Genomic DNA, 17,179 nt, shown 5'->3' on the forward strand with positions numbered 1-17,179 from the left:
GTATTTAGGTTTAATAATGCCTTTGAGTAACAAAATTTGAGGTAGAAGCTGTTAATATGAATGCTCAACTGCGGTTAAGCATCGGGACGCCACCGAAACCGCACGGTGGCTCGCAGGAGCAAGTCGTGGCAAATTGCGAGCTATGACAGCGACTGTTTCCGGCTTTCCACGAATGTAGTTCCTTAAAAAAAGAACGAACAATTCATAATCGTGGTCCCCGGCCCGTCGTTCATGAGCTTCTAGCCGAAATAAGTCTCGGCGGAGCAACGTTCGAAGCCGGGAAGACGACGCCACCATGGGTCTGTGCAAGTGCCCCAGAAAGAAAGTGACGAACCAGTTCTGCTACGAACACCGTGTTAACGTGTGCGAACACTGCATGGTGGCCCAGCACCCTACGGTGAGCAAGTGTTCCGGTTCCGATTAAAGGTTTTGTCATTCTAAAGCTGGGTACGGCGATGTCAGGATCAGAAGACGGGCTACGTGGACGCATTTACGCAAACCCTGTAGCTCCTATGTGCGCTTCGCTCTTTCTCAGCTCGTTTAAGCACCTCTTTGACTTTTAGATGAGAAACAGAAGCAAGACAGAATGATACGCATTTGTGACCTTCCCATGTGATGCGTAAAAAAAAAATTTTACGCGCTTAAAAGAACCTCTCGAACATGTATTTGCAGTGCATAGTCCAAAGCTACCTCCAGTGGCTCCAAGACAGCGATTACGACCCCATATGCCAGATCTGCCGCAAGGAACTTTCCAACGGGACCTGCACTCGCCTACTGTGCTATCGTAAGTGTTGGCAAATTCGCTTGTGGTTGCAGCGAATAGTTTTTTTCGCGTGCACCGATTTGGAGGCCACGCCCACACGTGATTGTTGACATGCGCGTCATGACGTCATCTTTTACGGCAGCCAATACGCATCGGGGAGCGGCAGACCACGTGACGTGTCATATGTTTCGCCTATTGCCGAGCCAAAAAAGACCGACCACATGTTTTTAAAAAGAGCAGTGTCGACGTCGTTTCTTTTGGATTTCTTTTCTTTCTTTTGTCATGACGCCAGACTTTTGGGGCCGTATTCTGAGACGGTCACTTTCGGCGACACTGTCGCTTTGCTGACGTAATTGCATGTCCGATGACTGAAGTGATTGCTTGCCCACCTTACCTCAACCAGCCAATCAGCGGGCACACAGAGTTATATTAAGGTGATATCCCCCAATTCGGAATATGCCCCTGCAAGAAACAATTTGTAGCTAACGTTCTTAGAGCCACGCTGCAATTTTGGACCAGGACTTTTGTTAAGCACAGACATCCCTTGCATGTCTTAATTGACTTAACTCTTTCGCGCAAGAATGGCAAAACGGCGAGTCGAAACTTATCCGCGGTAGCCAGTGCATCATGTTTGCGTGTTCTTGTGCTCTGCTACCACAGCCACTTCATTGCATCTGTGCAGTGTCATGAGTGTGACAAGACGAAGCCATCAAAGCTGCAACTGCTTAGTTGCAGCCTTGAAGAAGACAAGTACACTTGTCAGAACGTCGGCTCCAGCAACACCCCATATTCACGAATTTTTCAGCTCTTCAAGCTTCCATCTTCCCCCGAACTTCTGCCTTTTTTTAAGACGAAGTCATAGTCGTACGTGAACAAGAATGGCTTGTCCTGTAGTCTTCTTTTTCCCACTACACTGTGCTTGTCTTAACATATTGTCATGTGGTCGTGACGCTGACGAAGGAAGGAGGCGGCGTGTCCATGGGCGTAGGCAAGGGGGTTCAAAAGGGGCACTTGCCCCCCTCAAGCCACACCGGCACTTCCCCTCCACCCAATCTATGCCAGCTCTCTCTCTCTCTCCCCCCCCCCCCCCCCCCCCCCCCCGTTCCCCAGCCGCGATGTAACACTGGGTTTGCACCCCCCAAGGCAAAATCCTGCCGATGCCCATGGGCGTGTCCAAGCTGAAACTTTTTATTTGGCCGAACTTGTGGCTGTGAAACGGAAAGTCAACCTACAGCAATACACACTGTACACTTATAGCAGTGAACAGAGCGTCGGCCGTCGATAATCTGCTCATGGCTGGGATGCATCATCTTTTATACATCACGCATCGAACATTCCAGTCTTATCACTGGTGGTTGCTCAAACTCTGGAATAATCTAGACTATTCGCGTCTTGCGCGCAATCTTAACAAAGCGATCTACTACAATCTCAAAGCTTCTCGAACACTGCGGCGCGGTCAGCGTCGAACGTTGATAACGGTCCTTGCTGGTCAAACCTGATTACATCAAAATAAAACAAGAAGCGAGTGTGGCAATATGCATGAGCACACACCAACTTGCCTGCCAAACCACTTCCTTTGTCAGAGCTCTGTTTGGACACTTGTCACAGGATCAAGAGGCAATCGCTTGACAGCCAGAGGTGATATTTTGCACGGATCCTCTCCCTAACGATATATCACCTCCAATTCTGTTCAGTCTCTTATCATCAGTCCTGCTAATCAGGGGTGGCATCAGGATTATTTTATTGAGGGGGGGGGGGTACCCAAGACAGTTAAGTTCCTTCGTGGGCGACAAGGACCTCTCACTCTGACAAAAAATGTTATTTGCCTTTAGTGTCCCTATAAGCAAGGAGTGAGAGATCCCTGGATGCACATTTTTTGAAGAAGACTAAAAGTGCTCGGAAACCATGGACGAAAAAAGGCACACGTACACACCCAGGTGCTTTTCACATACACACACAGCACCTGTGTGTGTGTATATATGTGTGCCTTTTTTCGTCCGTGTTTTCCATGTGCCTTTAGTTTTCTTCAAAATGGATTACCAACATGCCCAAGCTGCCACATAGGTGCACATTATTAGCACTGGCTAATGTTGGCTGAGTGTTGGTTATCTGCTCTTGTAATGGAGTAATATATGTGCACTATCATTCCCCTTCCTCACCCCAACAGTGCCCCTTAGGGAAAATCGCCAGTGCTTTTCATTTGCTTCATTATAATCATTAACTCATTATGCCGAGGCTTGACGGTATTCCACACTCGTCTCACATTTCGTGGGCAAACTACCTTCTCAGATGTTTTCCACTGGGCCTGCTTGGACGAGTATTGCAAGCGGATGCCCAAGACGACTGCGCCGGCCGGCTACGGCTGTCCGTCCTGTGGCTCGGCTATCGTCCCAGCTAGCCACATTGAGTCGCCAGTTGCAGACGCGCTCAACGTGCTGCTCAAGGCCGCATCCTGGGCTAACGCCAGCCCTTCGATACCGGAGATCCCGCAGCAGGTGAGAAGACAGGTGCAGAGTTAAAAGAACATCACAGAAAAACATGGGGGGAAGGGGGATTGATAGAGGGCTCGTTTCTGTTGTTAGATAAACCTAATGAAAACCATCAGACAATGAAGCTGAGGAAGGTATAGGGAAGTAGGGGAATTGTCCTAGGGGCTCGTTTTCTGTATTACACACAACCATTGATAGCAACAGATAGTTAAGCCAAGGAAAGCATAGGTGGCATTATTTGTGGCTTCTATGATTCTCACCTAAATTGAAAGGAATTCAGGTAGATGAAAAACCACCCTTTCGTCAGTGGGATCCGACGGTGGGAACCCACAACCTTTGAATTACACGTCCACTGCTCTACCATTTGAGCAACGATGGAGGGTGCTCCCCCATCCACTTTTTTGTAAGGTATTTATGCATGCTTAATACCTGGGAGTGTTAGCCATCGCCACCCATAGCCCAGGCGGTGAGTGGTATTGTAATTGGTATGGTATAGCAATTGGTAAGTGGTATAGTAAACTGTAGTACAGTAACATAAATGGAAAGGAATTAAAGTGGATAAAAAATCAACTTGCCGCAGGTAGGGACCAAACCCACAGCCTTTGGGTAATGCATCACGTTCTACGTGATGCCAGCTGGCAACAAAAGTGTTCCACACTTGCCGTCATGGCTGCGAGCGGCACTGGCTAACCTTCCCGGGATTACACAAATGTAAAAAATTACACCATCTCCCACTAAAGGGAACCATGAGGGTATGTGAAGCTGCATTGGGGTGCACACCAAGTTTCCGTTTACGTTCACTTGGCGTTTTCTTTAGTGTGTGCGGTTTGTATTTAGTAGGGATGACCGAATATTCGGGCTCATCTGAACGGGAGCGAAGCGAGAATGACGCCGACGTTGACGTTACGACTGATCTGAACGAGAGCGAAGCGAGCACACGTGCTTATATGAAATGGGGGGAGAGAGTGGGTTTACAGGCTGCAGCACGGGAGGAGGAGAGGAGAGAAGGCGACCGAACACCTGCATAAAGGTGGAGAGTGGGAGAGAGAGTAGGCGCATGCACAGTGGAGCGCGGACGCCACCGGATCAAGCTTGCTCGTAAGATGCTTCGCATCTAAAATACCAAATAAAGTGGATGGTAAAGTGACTGCCACTGTAACTCAATTGGTAGAGCATCAAATGCGTTATCTGAAGGGTGTAGGTTCGGTCCCTACCTGCAGCTAGTTGATTTTTCATCCACTTCAGTTCATTTCTATTTATATGTCATAATTACTATACTGCACTTAAAACATACAAGTGATGTCCCCTATACCTTCCTCAGCTTCGTTGTCTGTTGGCTTTCATTAGGTTGGAGCAGACAAACATTGTTCCAGTTGGAAAAACCTCCACAGAAACATGACATAGGAAGAAAAACAGAGACAAAAGATGCTTGTTTGCGGTGTGTTTACAAGAGCAGCGCAACTGTAGAAGAAGATGGAAACCAGCTCATTCTCCAAACTCAAATTCCCTTCCTCCTTTCTGCTAGTTTCTTACTTGGCCAGTGTCTAAAGCGTCCGTTGTATCGCATCTGGAAAACAAGTCTGGCTAGAGTGATCAACAGTAAACTTGTAAACAGCTTTCAGTGCAACCATGTGCAACTTTCTCTTCTATTCATAGTTTAACATGTGTATTCAGTGCAGAAATACTATACTATTACTGTACCTACCACATTGATTTGTCCTACTGAGGTTATATTCGATGCCTTTTATTTTTCAAGCAAAGCTTGTTGTGAGTTACATATTACGGCGGTGGTAGCGGCATTGTACGTAGAAAACCCGATGTCGGCAAGCTTACAGAAATGCGGCCCTCGTAGGTTCGCCTGTAACGTGCGTATTTGTATGCGCTGTTTTCCAATAATTGACGCTCTCTCAATTTTGGGCTTGTTGGCAATCGGTCGTTTCCAATATATTAGTCTGATCTTTTGTCAGGATCACTTGTCATTTGACGTTGCCACATTTCATTGTTGCTTTGATATGAATGCACGGTCGTCGTTGTTGCCTGTAGCAACTAAAGCGTGACGCTGCTAGGCACGTGGGTGAAGGTCCAATTCCCGTCATGGAGGAAGGAAACAGTTGGGAGGGAGCATTGCGCAATGCGACAGAAAGAAAGAACAGTAGGAGAGTAGGCCAAACTTAGCTTGCGCCTGATTTCCCCAATAGGGGAAGGGGTCCCGACTTCGTTACTGCTTCTCGTGTTTAAAAGTGTGAGAACCCGTCAGGCTGCCTAAACAGTGGCGGTTTATTTCTTTCGCAAGTGTGCGCTTGATTAATTGAAGCGGGGTGTTTTTGAGAGGTTAATTGTGCGCGTGTGAAAAAGCGTGAACCGGTCATCAACGGAGCTGTCTTGTTACAGAAACAGCCTTCGGGACCACAGGGCGACGTACACGAGGCGAGCGCAAGTTCGGCCAACTCATTAGCCCAATCAGCGCCTCCACCGTGGCGTGCACAAAGCAGCGCACCCAACGCTGCCCCGCCCATGCACACGACCATCGCTCCTGAAAACAGTGTCAACTACGGTACTGCCGCCAACAGTACGTTTGCCAGTTCATTGCTTCAGAACCTTGTGATTGGATGGGCACAGTACAAATTCCCTCCGAGTTCATCGCAAAAAAACAAACATGCTGCATGCTTTCCAACTCTTTAGAATGTTTTGCAGAGAAATTCAGGATCACATAGTTGTTTGCACCTAGCAGTACATTCACAGAATGACACATTGACAAATGTGTTCCAAGAAAGAGGAGTTCTAGCGAATTTGATCTCTTCTACAATTTGTCAAATGGCACGTCAAGTTCTCCAAAAAGAAAGATGCATTCTTGTCTGTACCAAAGTTTTATAAGAGGTGAAGGATGAAGCAGCACACTGCTGAAAAAAAAAAAACTGCATACAAAAAAAGAAATTGTAATATGTACAGATGGGTCCACTGTTAAAGGGAACACTTGCGTGCAGGGCATGTCCGGACTTCGCTCTCTTGCAAAAGCATAGTCGCTTAGATTTGCATAACACAACTGATAGTTGACAGTTCTAACTCCTTTTGACGGACTGGTGCCATGTCTGAACAATGTTTACACATACACTTGCAGTTGGGGGGGGGGGATGGGGGGGGCAACAGTAAGCAAGGTGCTAATTTGAATGTTCCCTTTAACAGTGGACTGGACTGTACATACAGTCAACATCTGATTTTTTGGACTTCCTAGGGATTGTGAAATTGCCCCCCAAAAAAACAGATTCATAATTTTTTAGTTTGCTCAAATGGTCAAGTGGACACAGCCACTTCTGAAATAGCTCTCAAGGACTGCGAGTACACTTATCAGGCATTTCGGTGCGCTCACAGGCTCTCGTGAATAAGATTGGTACCTATCAAGAACCCCGCTTAACCATGGGCTAACTAACCGCCAGTTACAAATCTGCGTCTCGTGATGAGCACGGCCGACACCAGCAAAGCATAGACACAATTACGACTCTCTCGCACTATTGCCGTACCAGGGAGGGACTTGAAACGGTGACGCGCGACACAAAGGCTGTGGCGGGAGTGCAGATGGCTCGTCCGATGTATGTGTGTGCAAAAATTATGTGCTGTTGTGCGAAAATCTCCTCCACTTCATTAAAACGCGGCATTTGGTGCGGCGTAGAGCTGATCAATCCTAGTGTGCAGCAAGTGCTGGGGCACTTGCTGCATTATAGGAATGCGGTGGATTTCAGTTGTCGCATATTAAAAGCGTGCAGTACGCTTACAATTGTGCTAGGCCACATTCACTACTGAGCACTTAGCTGAAGATACTTATCATAGTGAGCTTGTCATCAGTGAAGTACTGGCGTGTTTGCTGCCTGCTGCCCTCCGCGCATTTCCGGTGCTTATTCATAAAGGCATTGCCCCACTCGCATTGTGACAGTGGCCTCTTCAGAGTCTCGGTATGCTCCACTCCATGGCACTTTGACTATGCGGCAAAGCTGATTTTGGAATCCGCTACGGCCGCAAACGGATTGACTCACAAAAGTGCTGGTTCGAGCTTGCGACGTGATCAACGTGGCAGCGGTGTTGGCTTCAGTTAATGCCATTTCGGATTGCAATTACAGCAGAGAGTCTGAAAGATCGGACACTGAAACTCTTCAGCGACCGAAACTTCAGACGTTCTTATACACTGACACTACGGACTTGTGGCAGCGTTACAAATTGCAAAACTCCGCAAGTTTGCGAGCATGTCAAAAAAATTGGGAGCTGACTGTACTTTGTTTTCTCTGGTGTGGCCAGGCAAGATGCCATGTGTACGAGGAGCTCATGCATTGAGCAAGATATTTTTCTCTTTGTATTACCAACCTCTGGAAATTTTTGTAAAAATGTCAAAGCACGAAATGGAAATTCTGTTATTCACAGTCGGCAGAACTCACCTTTGTCTGTTAAAGGGACCGACAACCAATTTATATGGTACCCATTTTCTTTAGCGCAACAGAAAGCTTACTGGTGAGGGTGTCTAATCACCCAACGGTAACATGGAAAACGCTGTGAAACATTTGTAATAAGAATTTTTCAATCTGTGGGGACTATGAAGTCATAAACACAAGTGACAACCGATGCTGCAAACAGTGAGAGAGAGTGCGGTTCGTGTTCGAGCGTGGCGGTTTGCCGCGCATGCGTGCACTCCGCGCGCATGCGCCGCGGCTTGACATGTTCCACTGGTTATTGCGAAGGCAGCGCCGCTTCTCATCGTGCAACTCCTTTTACCTCATAAGCAGCACAAGATAGAGTGGGGATAGATAATAATATACATACGCTAATTTTCAGGACTAATTATGGCATGCATGACAGCATCAGACTACGTACAGCAAAAAGTGATCGACTCCATACCAGCTTCAAGGCTCTTCCGCTAGGCTGCGCCATGTACCGGTTCTTGTTACTTTTAAACATGATTTAAACATATAAATCCTACTCACAAGGCGAAAAGGATGCTGGAATCTGTCACTATATTTCAGTGTCGTGTCATTTTGCCAGGATCTAATCACATGTTGTGACCAGTTGTCGGTCCCTTTAAGAGTAACAGATTTCATTCGTGTTGGCTAAGAACTTGTCTAGTGAGCAGTGTATATTTTTGTGTGCATTTCACATGTATTTAAATACACTCAAACCTCATTATAACAGTCACAGCTGCCACGAAAACAACTTCGTTATATCCAAAAATTCGTTATAAACGTTTATTTGTAACACTGTAGCTATGACAAGACTATTCTTCGTTTACTTCGTTATAACCGATAATTCGTTATATCAGTGTTCGTTACATCCAGGTTTGAGTAGTGAAATTCGAATTCTGCTTTGAGAAGAAGCACGCTGAACGGATAACCAGCCTGCTGGTTTATCAGAACTTCAGTCCCATAAAAAATTGCAGCAGATAATTAGATACCAGTGGGACTAGGAAAGTAACAGGTGTGAGATGGAGTTTGCTAAATTGGGACACACAGTTACTGGAAATAGTGTGGATAGGCCTTCTAATGTTGGATGATGCCGTTCGTGTTGCAGGCCACATGACATCATCGCGGAAGATATTCACCGCAACCCAGGGCAACTTCGTCACATCTGCTCCGGACTATGATGAGGACAAGTACAAACGACGATCCGGATTTGAGCTTCTGTCACGCTGGATCAAGTATGTATCTGCGTTTGTCACAGCTATGGAAAATGTTAAAGGGATACTGACACCAATTTTTCAAGCTGGTTTTACCCCACCATACAAATCTCGTGTATACGGAGATGACTCTGAGCAAGTGTGGAGCTCAGGAAATGCTGATAACATATTTTATTTTGACATTAAAGTCAATTTTCACATGGCTCGACACTAAGTGTGACGGCAGGCTGCATTATCAATTCTGGTGACTTCATGCACCAGTATGGCTAGACGTGATGATGTCAGGTACCAAAATATGCAAAATGGCCACTTGTGCATCGCCAACGGAGCCGTGGAGCGGATAGGCTGTACAAACGTCACGAGATCTTGTGCAAGCGCATTGACAAGGCACTTATACCGTGTCGCGACGTCAGGGCACAGTAAGAACCGAAATTAGCTTTTAAAGTCTTGTTGTAACTAATTTTTCAGGGTGCACTCATGTTAACCAGTACATTTTCTAGGCTCTTGAGTGCTTGGCCTGTCATTTGACATAAAGAAACCACAACTAAATTATCGTGTCAGTACCCTTCTAAAATTACGGAGTGTGCAACTTCAAGTTTTTATGGAATAGCGCTATGGTGGCTAGAGGGGGAAGTGTGACGGGCGCTGTATCCCCGCCGTGGGAGAGCGATGCGCGGAACGCAATGAAAGTTCTGGTCGCCGCAAGGGGCGCTGGTGTAGTAGTAGGTGCTCGCGCTCGCCGCGCTTGCTTTGGCTCGTCTGGACTCGTTCGTTCTCTCTGTGCTGTGCTGTCACCTTGTTCGGATGCCTTGCTAGGGTGGCTACCCTAGCCTTGCCTTCGCTGTCGTCGTTTGTTTACCCGCCACTGTACCCACGTGTTCTGCGAACCATGCCGTCAAATCGCGCAAGTACATGCTTCGTCCCTGGCTGTAATCGTGCTCGGAGAAGCTTTCGGTCTTTAAATCTCTCGAGGCGAGAGCAATGAGCTCGAAATATTAAGCGGACTGGCAAAGAGCTGACGAGGGACAGCGTTGTTTGCGAGCGGCACTTCGACCTGAGTTTTATCGGAAGGACATACCAACACATTATAAACGGTGAGGTTGCTGAGATACCCCGCGTTTGTCAGAAGGCGCTGTGCCTACGGTGTTTCCGGACGCACCAAAGTACTTTACCAAAAAAAGAAAAGCAGACAGGAGTGTCCAAAAATAAGGGAGCGCCAAAAACTTGAAGTTGAGGAGGGTCAAGTAATTTGACCTCTTAACGTGATAGGGGAGCATGTGATAATAAATGCCTGACATAATTATGGGATGACAAATGTGTGATAAATAAACATGTCCTTGCATGTATTTAGTATGCATCTAAAGCCGTAAGTTAACAGAAATCATTGGTCCTTGCATAGATAGAACTATCGCTAAAATAATAAAATAAAATGCTCAGTATCAAAGAGCCTCCAGCTGCAGCATTCCGATCTCCACTTCAATTTTCTCAAGGAAAAGGAGCCGGAAATTGTAAATGCTTTGAACATTTCGCGCTCAAGAGCACTTCAATTTTCTCAAGGAAAAGTAGCCGGAAAATGTAAATGCTTTGAACATTTCGCGCTAAATGGAGGGGGGGAGGTGGGTGTGGACTAAGAGAGAAAAAAAAAAACGCGCTGCACTGCAGCCAGTATATACTCGCTATGAACGATTGTAAACAGTTTACACTTGACCAAGAGGAAAGAACACTTTAAAGTCAGCTGAGCTATGCAGCCGAGCAAGTGGTTTAGTTCAATTGAAGCAGACTATAAATATGGTAAAAGCAGCGCAAAAGGAATATGATAATAAGAATGACACAGAACCAGCGCTGAACAGTTCAGCGCATGTCCTGTGTCGTTCTTCTCGTGTTGTCGTCTTTTTGCCATGCTTTCACCATGAAAATCAACCAACTAGCCCAGTTTTTGCACACTGTAGCAGATTAAACATGTCGAAGCAAACCGATATTAAGAAACATTTAAATATGAAAACATGGAGGCACGCCAGTTCCGTCTGGTTTAAAAGCATTCTTTGTTTTCTTTTTTTTCCCTCTTGCTTAACACCGCTAAGAACTTGCAACACATGCTTCTTAGCGAAACAAACACGTAGCGCCTTTAACAACACGGGCGCGGGGTATAAGCGATTATTAGAAACAAGTGAAACTAACGTCTAGCGGCCATACGCAAAGCAGGCAAATGCCGCCGCAAGCATGGCCGCAAGCACCTACGGCGCAGGTAGCGCCACCTGGTGTGACCGCCATCTTTCATTGGGAATTCGTACAGCCCTCCGCTCTCGCCCGTCACACTTCCCCCTCTAGCCACCATAATAGCGCAGTGAAAGTTGCCAGTGTTGCCAAACTTTCTTTACATTGTTGCTAACTGTTGACTGCTTTTGTACATTTTGATGTGTTGAATGATGAGGGCGGGAACGTTACTTTCAATTTGTCGCACTTGCAACATCTTATTAGGCAAAGTTCGCGAAATGACTTAAAACGCCTTTGTCTCTCCCTCCAGGTCAAGGACAATAATGGCTGGCAGCCGCAGACGAGACCCGCACACGTTCCTCAAGCGCTGGGTTGTCCTTTCCATCCTCATTGTCCTAGGACTCTTCACCGTCGTCTATTTTCTCATGCACTGGGGCCGTGCCGCCGCGGAGTCGGACCCACTGCTAGATCCCCGGCTCAATCCGGACATCAGAGTCCACGACGAGTCTCAAGACATGCAGCCGCGCTGAGGTGTCGGCCATTGGTGGGCGCTCGCATCTTAGCAGAAAAATAAAGAAAAGAGCTTGGGGAATTAGGCAGCACCGGTCTGTGCATTTGAACCGGCCGGTGCCACCGTGAATGTGTATATAGTATCGGGTCTTTGTAAGCCTATCTGCGGTGTCTTTTGGGGCAGGTAGTTGCCAGTGCTTTCAATGAGCGTGTGTGGCGGGTTAATAAAATGCGATAATCTAAGCATGTTGCCTTAGGTGTCGATTCTGGGCTGTGTGTCACATTTACGCTGGACAACTTTTCATTCTAGCAGTGTTCAAGGGGGAACATGATACTTAACATTTTCTTTTTTATTTCTTGATGTATTTTTATGAAATTTGCCGAGTTTATGTATGGTTGTGTGCTTATTTCAAATACACAATTATTTTTCTAGTATAATATGTAGTTTTTAAAACATAAAATATTTCATGTGCCATTTGGGGAGCAAAATGTTTCTTAAACTTACAAAGTAAGTAACAAAGTAAACTTACAAAAAAATTTACAAAGTAAATTGGCATATCACAATAGTCTATATAATCAGAACGGTGTGCAGTACAACAAAAATAGACATTCTAAACCCATTTGAACAAAAGTTATGGTATGTTGAATGAAATCCCAGCTAATAAGTGAAATCCCGGCTTGACATTGTCTCACTTGCAAATGTTCAACATACCATAACTTTTTTTCAAATTTTTACAATTCCAGTTCTTGTACTGCATACAGTTCTGAACCCAGATTAATGTGATATATTTTATTTTAAAAGCTATATGTGTTTTACTAGAAAAATAACTGCATATTTGAAGTCAGCACACAGATATGAACTTGGCAAGTTTCATCAAAATCTATCAAGAATTTAAAAAAGTTGAAGAGCAGTGTCCTCCCTTAAGCCAGTGCTTCCAATATTGCTGCCTCGTGACTCACCCTAAATTTCACATATCGTGTTAAATGTCTTGTGTGTGCATATGCGTGCCACATCTGGACGATTTAGACACCTTTTTTTCGGTCATAAGCATTGAAATCACTCTCAAATTTTCACAATTGCTACAGCAGTGTAGCAATTGTGAACTGTTACTAACTAGCCCAATCTCACCGTATTTGTAAACCTAAACTTTGTTGTCAGGTTTAGAGTCTTTTGCAAACAAGTTCATCATCTGAAAACCATTGCAAGAATAAAGCATGCGTTTCGATGGCTTTCCGTAATGACTAAAAGGGGAGAACTGATGATTAGGCGAGTTGGTATGGATTTGTTAAACAGCCCCACAAAAAAAAATACAAACAACCCTAAAAGATAATTGCTTGTGTTCGTGCATTATTCAGTGTTTTTCATCTTATTCTGTGGCTCATCTTATACCAAAAGGGTTTTTTTTTTTCGTACAACACCTACATGCCATATTCAGAAATTCACATGTCCACTGCTTGACAGTGTCAATAGTGGGCTGCTTTAAAAGCATACTCTTGATGAATTATGTGCAGCTTCAAGCATTTAGTGGGGGTATTGAAATCATGTTCGCACGTGCTAAAAAAAGTACGTACAGCTGGCCAACAGCAGTTTATGTAACATTGGCTCGATAAAAAATGTCAAAAGTCTGTCTTGTTTTACGTATGGTGCTCCTTAGTGGATCACTGCAGTCGTGAAAACTACTACATCATACCTCTAAAATTGAGGCTATTTGCTCATAATTAGGGAGAATTCGGCTCTTTGGCAAGTCTTGTGTCCCGTTAACTTCCATTGCCAACTGCACGCTTTGCCGCCCTGAGGAATGTAGTTGAAGCTACGTGTTTTCACCACGCCTCTTTTGGCTGCAGACCACAAGTTAGTGCGCCTTTCGTGCAAGTATTTTTCAAGTGTATATATATATATATATATATATATGGGCTACAGCAGAAAGTGTGTTTTGGCTCGGTTATTTAACCAAGCATGTCGACAAAGTCAAAGAATAGAGAGAAATACAACAGTTTATAACAAAACTACCCGAGAATAGGCATTAGTTGCTGTACCTTTCATTTGTAGACAGGTATTTGTTGTTAATTATGGACATTTTTTAGAGTATATAAGTTTAAATAGTATAAACTAGTGGGAGTTTGGACATGGGAATGTCCAGAATGCGCTAGTACTAGTTATGTAATTTTAATGCCTGCACCACAAAAGTCTTCACCTTCACGCACAAAGGAACAGTTGAAAAACATGAGCACATTTCCATGCCATTCCCTGCTTGATTTGTACCCATTCTGCCTACGGTGTGGCCAGTACAAGCAATGTTTTGCGTGTTCATGTGATCAGTGGTGCTTTGTTTTTGCCTATGCATTTCAATAAATGATTTTTCAGCCACCACTGTCTCTTTAACAAGGCATGACACCTGCACGGTCAGATAAATTGCCATGTTCACATACACCTCATTTACATTACCAAATTGATATGTGCAGTACTCTCTCAGTAAACGGAACTGATGTTTAAATGGAACAACTGCCTCTATATAATTGGTTTCGTACTTCAATTCTGCATCCCTGTTCATCTCTCGGTAAATGGAACTCCTGTCAAATGGAACATATTTTCCTGGTCCCTTCAGGTTCCGTTTGAAGGAGTACTGACGCGATTTATAGACATCGCAAAAGGCACATTTTTCGTTCCTCCGCATGCGGTGTTACGCTCTCCACACACTGGAGTCGGACAACGTGTATCAAATATTTTACTTTGATTGTGCAGTTTTCGTCACTGAGCATCTGCAAGCCAGTCCCACTGCAATGCACATAATCCCAACGAGTCAACCACAGTTCCACTGAGTTTACGAACTCTGTGTCCTGCATGCAGCCTAAGTCCGATCCTAGAAATTTGCTTCTCATTTCATTTTTTTCTTATTTCATGCGATAGCGGTTATGGACACCAGCGGCGGCGGAGAACTATGGCACCAAAATCGAATGTTGTGATCTCCATAACAGCTTTCGCTGTAACAAACTTCAGCGCCGGCAGTGCTCCACGCTCACCTGCATGACTGGCGCGCAAAAGTCCACTAGCGATAATATAAACATCTCTGGTTGCCACTGTTTTCGTTTTTCGCACAATTTCAACATATCTTTGCTTTGTAATTCCTGCCTGAGGTACGCGCTAATGCTGTACTCTGAGATGTGCATAATTGCTCACGTTGCATGACCTCAGTTCTGGATTGCCAAGTTTTCTCGTGAACCGAAAAACGATTTAAAAATTTCGGTTTCACTCCGGAACGAATAATAAATAATGTTTCGGTTACGTTTCGTTCCGGTCAAAAATATCGTTTTTTTTTCATTTTGTTCCGACACACTGGTATGGACGTGCGTGAGCATTTTAGGAGTATCGACATGAAAATTTGGTCTCATGCTCTGCTAAATGGAATGTGCCTTCTTGGCATTAGGTTACATGGGATTTTATACATGCCACAAAATGACAACTATGACTGCCTGTCGCAGTCATCAAGCAAGTTGTGATCCTCGGCTTCATACTCTCCACATATAGCATCGTTAAAAAACTAGGGAAAACTGCAGTCAAGGAAATTTCCCAAATGGCTGCTTAAAAAAAATTACCAAGTGTCATTCAAAACAGCATTGGCCATTGTGGATGACATCCGGGTTAAGTGGTTGTGTTAATTTATGTTCACTTTCTTCATAAGCAGTGGCTTGAAGTTACTTATCACAAAGGAGACAGCACTACACAATTGCGCACTTTTATATTGCTACATACAATAGCTTCCTGTTGAAGTGCTGCTTTGCACATACGAGCGCAACACAACTGTGCTATCACACATGAGAGTCAAAGGCCTGTACATTAACAGTGCATCATGATCTCAAGACTTCTTTGGCTTAGCTAATGATTGTAATGTTCATTTGCAGCATTCTACATGACCAAATGAGCTTTGATCATATTCTTGACTTGTAAAGTCAATTTAACGCACTAGTCCGCTTTGAGATTGTGTCTGCGTGTCCAGGCGTAGCAGAGTCAAAATTGACAATTGCAGATTCAACCAAAGTACCGCTACATGACCATCTTAAAAATTCAACCTTTAAGCGACAGATTGCTACAGACTGTTCCGAAACACTTGAGTGCATAACACCAAACAAGTACAGAAACATTGTCACGACATGTACAGAGCCACTTAAAAGTCTGTGACAAAGCATAATATTAATGAGAACGAACAGACAATAAGGCCGAAGAAAGTATAGGGGATGTCATTCGTTGTAATTAGGATAAAGTGTGAAGAAAGTAAGTGGACGAAAAGATAACTTGCCGCCGGCAGGGATCGAACCTGCGATCTTCGAATAACGCATCCGATGCTCTACCACTGAGCTACGGCGGCGGTCATCCTCCCGTCCACTTTATGGGGTATATACAGTAAAAACCTCGGTGATACGAATCTGGCGGGGTCACCAAAAATATTCGTATCATCCGAAATTCGTATCACCAGAATACATGAAAGTTAGTATGCAACAAAAGAAAGCCGCCATACGTTTTCACTTATTGTTTCTCAGGGCCGCACCATGTCATGAACAGCTCTGAATGATTGCCAGTAAAGGTTTTAGACGCCAAAGGTCATATTTGTACTTGTAATATACGGTGCGTGTGCGCATGTGTAAATGATAAACCAGACGTGTTGTGACACGTGACAGCTAGTAGCCCCTTCCCAATTTAGTGCGCTTTTCTGCATGAGACCAGTGGCTGCGGTGAAAGCGACTTACGGAGCGCTTTACGTGCGATAGAAGAAGGCCAGGAAATTTTAGAGCCACTGCCCTTTGTTGTTACTTTCTTATCGCGGTGGTGTTGGGGATGTTTTTCTGTAGATTGGCAGTCGTGCCCGCACAATCGGGAGGTTTCCTCAAAATCCGAGAGACTGCTGTGCGAATCGGAGATTGGCACATGTGCACGTCCCCTACAATTGTGCACGTTGCGAGCACCTTCGCCAAGGCCATCCGTTTCCTCTTTCATTTCTCGTCCACCTTTCATAGGACGTGTGATTGCGACATGGAATGCAAAGACATGGCTTACATCGATGTGGCAGGCACGTGTAAGCACAGTACAGAGACGCTGGCTCGTGCACAACGGCACGCGTCACAAAAAAAAAAGAGAGCACCACGCGGACGCCATCTGTAATCTTAACGCGAAGGCACACGAAGGCGCATTAATGCCAAGATTTGCACGCACAATCGTGGAGGCTACGACGCGCCGTTGATGGCCTATTCTACAATGACAAACGGCGGCGTGGTGCACATGCCCGCGCGATTGCGTGTCTTCCGCCACAGCGCGACGGCACCGTTTGTACCTACGTGGTAGTGTACGTTCGTATCAAATGACACGGGGTGAAAAATCGGTTCACAACAACCGTACTCCACTACATTACAGGCTAATGGGCCTGGCCGGGACCACGGAAAAATTCGTATCACCCAGAAATTCGTTATGAGCTTCGATCATATCACCGAGGTTCTACTGTATGTGCATTTAAACCTAGGAGTGTTAGTCAGCGCCAGTCGCCGCCATGACAGTGAGTG

General features: G+C 45.1%; 1 protein-coding gene and 1 non-coding gene across 2 annotated transcripts; one reads left to right on the forward strand and one right to left on the reverse strand.

Moving 5' to 3' along the window:
- Positions 1-90: 90 nt before the first annotated feature.
- On the forward strand, positions 91-11,668 carry LOC119402253 (zinc finger protein-like 1 homolog). The gene is made up of 6 exons (XM_037669390.2): positions 91-397; positions 673-784; positions 3,053-3,258; positions 5,644-5,821; positions 8,800-8,926; positions 11,430-11,668. The coding sequence occupies exons 1-6, from the start codon at positions 296-298 to the stop codon at positions 11,647-11,649; spliced, it is 945 nt and encodes a 314-aa protein (XP_037525318.1). The 5' UTR covers positions 91-295; the 3' UTR covers positions 11,650-11,668.
- A 4,253-nt stretch (positions 11,669-15,921) lies between these two features.
- Trnat-cgu (transfer RNA threonine (anticodon CGU)) lies at positions 15,922-15,993 on the reverse strand. Its single transcript has one exon. It is a non-coding gene; the product is annotated as a tRNA-Thr (tRNA).
- Positions 15,994-17,179: the final 1,186 nt, after the last annotated feature.

This window comes from Rhipicephalus sanguineus, chromosome 8 (genome assembly GCF_013339695.2).
Source record: "Rhipicephalus sanguineus isolate Rsan-2018 chromosome 8, BIME_Rsan_1.4, whole genome shotgun sequence".
Taxonomy (NCBI): domain Eukaryota; kingdom Metazoa; phylum Arthropoda; class Arachnida; order Ixodida; family Ixodidae; genus Rhipicephalus; species Rhipicephalus sanguineus.